This window comes from Tympanuchus pallidicinctus, unplaced genomic scaffold (genome assembly GCF_026119805.1).
Source record: "Tympanuchus pallidicinctus isolate F22 unplaced genomic scaffold, pur_lepc_1.0 scaffold9, whole genome shotgun sequence".
NCBI lineage: Eukaryota > Metazoa > Chordata > Aves > Galliformes > Phasianidae > Tympanuchus > Tympanuchus pallidicinctus.
Genome location: NW_026294813.1, coordinates 581103 through 589873, shown reverse-complemented (window position 1 = coordinate 589873; position 8771 = coordinate 581103). Strand labels below are relative to the sequence as shown.

The 8771-nt window shown below is 39.9% G+C and overlaps 1 protein-coding gene across 3 annotated transcripts in view; it reads right to left on the bottom strand.

Moving 5' to 3' along the window:
- Positions 1 to 1561: 1561 nt before the first annotated feature.
- The window catches only part of PDE8B (phosphodiesterase 8B), a 75877-nt gene continuing 68667 nt past the window's right edge, over positions 1562 to 8771 (bottom strand). For all 3 annotated transcript variants that reach the window (XM_052670192.1, XM_052670190.1, XM_052670191.1), the window contains 5 exons: positions 8067 to 8284; positions 7508 to 7643; positions 4480 to 4647; positions 2806 to 2935; positions 1562 to 2314 (listed from right to left, as the gene is read on the bottom strand). In XM_052670192.1, coding sequence (XP_052526152.1) covers positions 2199 to 2314; positions 2806 to 2935; positions 4480 to 4647; positions 7508 to 7643; positions 8067 to 8284 — 768 coding nt within the window. In that variant the 3' untranslated portion in view covers positions 1562 to 2198. The remainder of the gene's footprint in view (positions 2315 to 2805; positions 2936 to 4479; positions 4648 to 7507; positions 7644 to 8066; positions 8285 to 8771) is intronic.

Sequence of the window (8771 nt, the reverse complement as noted above, 5' to 3'; positions counted from 1 at the left end):
AATTCTGTATGTTCTTGTGAAAGTAAATGTCTTTGTCAGAAATAGCCTTAATATCGATACAGAGAAAAGAGGCAATTTAAGCATGTATGTACTGATAACAGTATGAAGCAACAGACTTAGTCACTGGGACAGGTAGGAGTCTGAAAAAAGTGGTACATAAAGATCAATTCATGCTTATTTCTTCTACTCTTACAGAGGAGTAATACTCCACATGAATTACTTTTTTACTTTGGGTAAAAAAATACACAGGATGTGGCAACAAATATTTCACATTAATGCTTTAACTCGGGTACTGAGACTGAACTTTATTTCTTACGTCCCTTCTACCATTGACATTCCTCTTTGTGTGACAGAGATATGACAATACTGAATTAAAATGTTTTACATGGTTATGGTCTTACAGTTACGCAGTATGATCTTACAGCATTTAATAAATTAAGAGGACAAAGTTTTGGAAGTTTAAATTCTTTTCTCTAATGCATGCTGCAGTGAGCATTCAGTCATTGGAATAGTTAAGATACAACCACTGAGAGCACTAGTTCTAGATAAAGGAATGGTAAAAGCAGTTTACTGTATAAAAAACAGAGGTTCAACTCATCTGAATAAAAATCCATTGAAAAAATGTTGCATATATATTCATTATTTCTTACTATATATCTTTCACCAGAAACACCATTCTTCAGATATACACAGTGCAGCATTTTAACACATAGCAACCAAAAGTATGATTCTATTACAATTCTAACAAAAATATACCTTATATACATTTTTTTCTGCACATACATTTTATCAATGTTTCATTTTGTTTTCCAAACCTGGTACAAAACATACAAAAAAGGTTGGCACATTACATAAGCTACCTGCAGTAAACAATCACGGTCACTTTTCTTCCACAGCTATCTAAGCTCCTTGTATTTCTTTCTTAGTTCAGTTGTAGATACAGTGTAAGGGTGTGGAAAAGAGTCTGCCTTGAGACCCTTCATTTCAACTCAAGTCACTGATTTGATGCTTTTGCCCGCAGTGCAAAGTGTTTAAAAATCAGCAGTTCTGCCATTTTTAATTGAATAATCTGAGAACAGTCTAAAATCTGAACTCATGTTCATGGTCTGCATGTGTTTAAAATGAGATGTACAAAAATACACGTTTGTGCTTAGGAAGCTTTAGCATAAATTTCATATTTAAAACCAATGAAAAACTATGTCTGCTTTCTGACTTATTTACAACTTTTGGAATGTTGTGGGGTTTTTTTGTTTTTTGTTTTTTTTTTTACATGACCAAACAAAGCAGCATTTTGTTAGGAAGGAAGAAGCAGTACAAACTGTAATGCTGTTATAAATTGTAACCTGGAAACTTTTAGAGGTGAAGGTTCATCTGATAAGTATGTAGCATAATATATGGCTTGTCATAAAGCTTAGATCAGTTTAATAAAATTGATGACCATGTACAACCATCACATTATAAAAAGAGATGTCAATCAACTGCCACAATGGTTTATATGTAAAACTTGACAAAGTATCACATGTTAACATCTAAGATGGCAAAGAAAAATGCGGATGGCACCAATTACACAGAACTTGCTTATTTTCCTCCGCTGTATAACCAATTTACAGGAATTTCACTTCTTATATAGAAAAGGAAGGGCAGGTTTATATTGTCTGTAATGAAAGTTTTGCTTTTAACGGTGCTGGGTTTGTTTTTAGTGTGCCCAGTTTCTTGAGGTTTACTTGTTCTACTGTGCATGCTCTCTCTACAGCTGTGGTTGAAAGAGCTAAAGAACATTGGCAGAATTGGAGCAGATTTATGCTAGGTAACTGAGAAGCGTTTATGGTTGTTTTTCAACTTACTATTTTCCTGGTGACTAGATTACCTGTTTCTGAGGAACAGCTGTGTGAAGTGTTAGCGGATACAGTTGCATTTGATTCAAGATTCGACAGATTTATATTTGTTACTAGAAATTAGTTTTGGAAGTACCTTATCTGCCATAAAATGATATTTCCAAAGTGCACTTGTTTATGGCCTTTTTGAAAATATTTTTGTGTGGAATTCAGAGAAGCTTAAAAATGGTAGATAAAATACTTTGTTCTTCACAAACAGTCTAGTTTCACTTGAAAGGAAACACTATCCCCGTTGTATCCAAGTTAGTAAGCAATTCACAGTGGAACTGGTAGATTGGGAGGTCTGTTTTTCTTGTTTTAGTGTCAGTTGTTGTTTTCTGATGGAAGCCTGAGACTCTTGCATTTTAACTCATCCAGCATTTTCCAGTGTTTGTAGTTATTGGCCAAGTGTTGCATCAAAACAGGCAGGTGTGCAAATGCTGAAACAGAGGAACAATTTTGCTACGTGTACAAAAAGTACAGCAGAACAGCCTAGCCTTGTCTAAAACCAGCATTCTCCTATCTCTTGTAATGCTAACAGGGAAAGATTTTTTTCAGTCTTTCTCCTTCAAGTGAATCCCTTTCTTAGTTTATAAGGAGTTTAGCCATTTATTCCTATCATGCAAATACTTTGATGTTGGTTTCTGCTTTTCAGGAAAAAAAGACCTAGATAGAAAAACTTATATTTAAGCTACTATTCCTTCTCTCTTTACATAATTGGTAAGTACTCAGCTTTTGTGAAATGGGAAGTTCACACTGCATGGTGACAGAAACCAAATTCAACATCAAGCTGTACTGCAGACTGAAGGTTGTATACTAAATACTGTGCTGCCCCTGTGGAAAAACAGACTAATGGCTAGTTTGAGATTATTCTTTTTAATCTGTACAAATTGCTGCCTCAGAGCCAGGAAAAAGATGGAGAACTACTTACCATCCCATGCATCGAACATGTCTGTTATAAAATAATCAATGAAGGAAATCTGAGACTTGGGAATGCTGCAGGTATTTCTATCAAATACTGGCATCACAACAGGGAGACCCTGTCTCTTCTCTTCATCTGTCTAAGAAAATGAAACACCAGTTAGCCTCTGCAGCTTTCCTGCCTTCCATGTTGGAAGAGCAAAGGCCAGTCCCAGGTCCCTGGGACTAAGTGAATTGCAGTGGGAGGCTTCAGACAAAAGTTTGAACCCCAAAGGTGAACTTCCTGTGCTTTACTTCCTCTGAAACAGGGACTAAAATTAACATCTCTTCCACCCGCAAGTACTGCTGCTGGGGTGCTGTGACTGTTCTTAGCTCAAGTAAGACAGAACACTGTAATTTCGTGATTGGGGCACACCAGTTAAAAATGGAAAATGGAGTTTCAGAGTCCCTTAGCAAAGAACAGATTTGAACTCTTCCACAGCTATGTCTGCTGTTCCAAAACATTTATCTTTTAAGTAAGAGGGATGTTGCTGCTGAACTTTGCTTCTCTCGTGTTAAACAGAAGTCAGAATATGCCTTTTAACTGCCCATAAATGTAAGAGGGCTGACTGTGTTGTTCTTAGTGTGGTGGTGGAGCCAACCAGCCCAATCACAATTGTAACACACAAGTGAAGTACTTTTGTCAAAACTGAATACTGGACTTGGCAGCAAAGCAGCCCCAAAATTACCAGATGAGGTGAATGAAAAGGAGAGCAGTTCTCAACACCTTATACTGCTGTAGGCTTGCTACTGCCCAAGATTGGCAATTTAAAACTAGCTTGCTTGCTAGTATGCTACCGTGGAGGCTGGACAGGTGCACCTCAAAGCAATCCTTTATCTTGCTCTGAAAACAATCAAATGTATTCAGGAGGATTAAAATAAAATTAACAGGTCCTATTCACTAATATTCTTTCCTCCCAGTAACAACTATTGTCTTTATGCTCTGAATTTGCATGGCAGGCATGCTAGGACTTCCATCTATCCTTCTGTCTCTCTATTCCAAGCTGTAGGTTTCCATGCCATTAGCAGCAAATAAAAGCTAAGAAAACACTTACTCAAAATACAAAACCTAAAGAGTGTTTCACTGCAAAGACACTTCTGTTTGTGTTAAAAAAATGAAGTATTAAGAAAGGAAACTGGGCTTCCAGTTTTGTTCTTAGGGATCCCATGCAATTTAAGCATTTTTATGCCCATGTGCCTGTATACTGGCCTGCCCCATCCTCTGCCTATGGTAATGATCCTTCAGGTACCATCTCAGAAGAGAAAGTGTCAGCATCAGATTCAGCTGAAGGGTTCGTCAGGCATGGAATTGCTCGTCATGCTCTGTTCAGGGCAGGTATTGACTGGGACCAGAAGCTAGAACAGCGACGATGATTGAATGTTAGACAAATAAATTTACTGAAGTTAATCAAGTAACTTGGTTTCTGTTAGATAGAGAAAGTATGATGTATAAAGCCTTTCTACCATTCTGTACCACAAGCTTCAGAAGAAACAAATGAACTAACTTTGGAGTGAATTCTTCTCATGAATGGGGAGAAAACAACTGTAGGGTCCATGGTGATGCCAGACAGATTCCACTGGAACAACAGTGCTAATAGCCGCCTTCTTACACAGGATAGTAATCCAGTGATAAAAATGTACATACCTGTGCAAAATATTCCTCTGAAATCCTCCCTGCCCATTCAATACATAGTTCTAGGGGACGACATGGATTTGCTACATCTGCACATTTAATCATCATACGCTTGATCAGTGTTTGGTTATCTGGAAAGTTCTTCATGTTGGCTGTACATTCACAGTCACTGCCTTCACTCTGTAACAGAGAGTTGATTATAAATACTGATGGCCAGCATCCCTGCTAGGAGTAAATGTATCATTATTAGCAGTGCTTATGTGGCAGGTAGGTACCCAGCCTGGTGCTTTCTCCCTCCATGCAGAGTACCAGGAAGTCAGAGGAGAAAGCAATGTCTGAGAACAGCAGCCTTGCAGAGTAGCTGACGGTAGCAGCACCACTGGTAGTAGTTTGGGAGGTTCGCAGAAATAATGTATTTTGTGAAATAAATAGAGGCTCTGTTAGTTAGGGTAGGTCGCCCTTGCCTTTTGGGAACTGGATCGGAGCAGGGAGTCATCCATCTACAGCAAGCTGACAAAACATTGTCACTGCTGTGTTTAGAGTTTGGGGGCTCTGATGAGGAGACTGCTTCATACAGGTGGATGTGTTCTGATTTAATTCACAAATTAAACTGAGGCAGGCACAGAGGAGTGATTTGATTTGCACAGTTTCTTTTAGAGGCAGAAAAGCAAGTGTATGCCACTCAGTTCCACTGTGTTTTTGATGACACTTGCCCCTTTTTGTGCTGGACTTTGTACCTTAGGCTTTGTCTTTGGTACCTGCTAAATTTGAACCTCACCTAATCTAGGAGATTAACAGTAGGAGAATGGAGTAGTGGCAGACTGAGGGCAGACAGTCTCTGCTTTTACAAGGCAGCCACATACTGAAGCGTCCACTGAAGTCTGTGGAGAATGAATGAAGGGAACTGAGCATTTGTGAAATGTCTGCTGTGACATCATCTTCTGGGTCCTGAATAGATTAGAAGGGCACAGGTATCTTATGTTCCTTACTGAGTAATAAAAAGCCTCTACGTCAGCTCGACATGGCATTAATGCTATACTCAAAATAATACATTTGTGTAATTATGGTCTCCCTTCACTGCTAAATTCAACTCTGAGTCAAAAATTGAACATAAATACTTTTTACCACCACTGCTAAGTTAATGTCTTCGTGGTTTATGGGCAGATACTTTGCAGTTGCCAATTCAGCATTAATCTTTTAACTTTATGTTTAGCAGTTAATTTTTTCAGCATGGGCAGCCCAGCAAAGAGCTGCTAGATTAGACCTGCTTGTACACTGCTGTTCAAGATTAAAAAGATTAAAAGAGCCACCATTAAAAATAAGGAACAGAACAACCTACACTAGGGAAAAAAACCAAATCTCTAAGATGTCTGGCTTTTGCTACACTTGTGTTGCTTCTAACTCAAGTATGTTTTTAAAAAGCCAGATAAGATAAAGGAGGCTGAATTAAAAAAAAGCAAAACAAAACAAAACAACATGTTTTCTAAAGGTAAGCTGTGGTGATTGGAATAGGAAATACAGCAAACAAGCTGTTTAGGAACTGTTAGAACAGATGCATTAATGTAACAGAAGTAAGATTCTCAGGACTGCATTTGGAGCTTGGAAACACCGTGGTTTCAATGGGACTTGTGAACCAATCCTACAGACAGGGATGCCAGAACGTAGACATTTCTTAAGGAAGGAGGTGGAGAAATACATCTGATCTGCCAAAGGGAGACATGCAGTGCTATCTGAGAGTGCCAATTCCCCTTTGCCAACTCAGAGAGCTTTTCAGAAATTGGAGTTTTTCAGAAGTTGGAGCAATTTGCTGTCTGGCACATGTTTTAAGCACAGGCAGAGAAATCTGAAAGTGGCTGATTCTGCTAAGTGAGGCATTATTGTCCTGCGTGCTTTTATGTAAGGTGGAATCGCTGCTGTCTTGGCTGGCCTATCCCTCTGCTTAGGTGGTGTGATGGCAGCACGATGCAGAACAGTGATGGAGACCTCTGTGGTGCTTAACCATTGTCCTGCGCCTGTGAGTTCTGGCAGCACAGATGCATCAGGCAAAGTCAGACACAGTGCCACATCCAGTGAGCCCTCCAGAGCTTGGAAGCGCTAGGGACTAACAGTACAAAGAGTACACAAAGCCAGTGAAATTCAGATGCATTTGTGATTTCCAGCTCAGTCTGCTGGGAGAATGGAACTCAGTGGTCCTTACAGGCAGGCCAGTTAAAGTCATTCTGAAGTCATAAACCTCACCAGCCCTGATTGGTTTCTGCATCCATGACAGTTTATGGAGGAAAAAGTTGAGTTATGGGGAAGTAATGGAAGCTATTTTAATTTTTAAATATAACTGAACTTTACCTTATTACTTATTCCCATTTCTAATTAAATGCTTCTTTCACCCGAGTGGTGATAAGATGATCTTTGTTTAAGTGAGTTACACTGCCAGGCGAACCATGTCAGACAATGTTCAACCTCAAGAGGCAACAAATGAAGGCAAAGAGGATCCTGAGCTAGTAAACACATAGATAACGCATGAAATAGGCCTGGGCTGGCTGTGGAGCATTAATGTGCATGAATTGACAAGAAAAATGGCCCAGATTGCTTTTGATGAAATCAGAAATGGGGCTGGGGTGGAGAGATGTCAGCAAGCAACAGTTGTTCTTCAGGGCTTGAAGACTCCTGATTGCATAGGAACAAAACTGCAGTTTCCTCAGTTAGAGCCCTAGGCTTAGAGAGGTCCCTCTGCTCAGAGGCAGGATTGTAGGCACAGGTGTTGTTTTTTTTTTTTTGCATTACAAAAGCATCTACTTCCATGTCCCGGGATCACAAAATAGCTTTGAGAGCAAGGCTTATAAAATAGAAGTAAGCTAAATGCAGTGTCCAGACATGCATAGAAAATTTAAGGACGTATTTTTTCATACACTGAAGTGTGAGATCACAATTCCAGTTGTGTCCTTCAGGCAAGTTCACTCAGTGTGAATGAAATGATACCTTATGTTGTGTTGGAGAAATTTCACTGAAAAGCCGAAAGGTGCAAAGTCATGCAGACACTTACATGTGAGGTGGTCTCCTCAGATGCCATTGGCTTGTTGATGCTGTTCACAAATTTGTTCACGTGTTCAAAGTGCTTTGTCATCTCTGTTGCCAGAACCATATCAATAATGGCCTGGCGCAATGTCCGATAGTGATTTCTAGGAAACAAAAGTAGTTCTTGCTCACAGTCCTGCCAGACAGAACCTTGTCCTTCCCTTGTCCCTTCCCAGACTGTTGAAAACACGGCTCACCCACATGAGCTGATGCTTTCATGGCTATGGAAGGTGCAGGGTTTGAAGGGCCTGCCAGCTGCACCATGCCACTGCAGTCCATCAAGGATTACCAAATACCCATGTGCTTCCAAATAATACAAAACATATGGTGCGACAAAATGCAGAGCACAGGGGGTGGAGGAATCAAAACCTATTTTATGTTTACTTGGGATTCTGAAAAGGTTAGTTATCAATGTCTCCATTCAAATTACATTTCCTGGTTCAAAAGTTAGGCTCTTATCTGCCCCAGACTGAAAACCCCAAACAACAAACCCATGCAGACATACTGCCCTACTCCAGCAGACCCACCTATCAATATTCTTGAAAATGTTGCATTTGCTGTCCTTAGCTGTCAGCTGAAATGCCAGTGCTGTGTGATGGCTCTCTAGCACAGCAGTATCATTGTAAAGGACAGCTAATTCACTGCCTGCGTTGCACAGGAAAGAGTTGGTCCGTCCAGGGTGATCTACATCATGAATGGTGGCTGCTATCAATGCAGCCACTTCATCTAAGTGGCCAAGGCTTCCCTACAGATGAGAGAGAGATCATGACATGGCACAAAAATTACGACAAAATAATTTATGATCATTTCTGTGTACTCACAAATATACAACCTTCAGCTCGAGCGCAGGGACGCACCTCCTTGCAGTCATTTCTCACTCACTGTGCACACTGGTTATCTTCTCCAAAGTCCTCTATCCTCGCCCAAACCCTACTTTATTAATTTACATTTTACTGTATTGTCACCTAACAACACCCTCTTGTGCACACTTCCACTTTGCACATCTCTCTGAATGGCTCTATACTAACAGTACTCCTACAGACCTTGTATGTTCTGCAAAGCTTTACAAAGAACCAACAGTCAGTTAATAATAGAGAGAAAAGATTTTTTTTTCCTTTACTGTCACTAGTTGTAAGTATAAATTCCTTCCTCCTATCAACAGACTTCAGAGAAACTGTGTGGGCCTGCAGGCATCACAGGAAAAGATTTCGAGGGCAGAGTAACTTTATGGA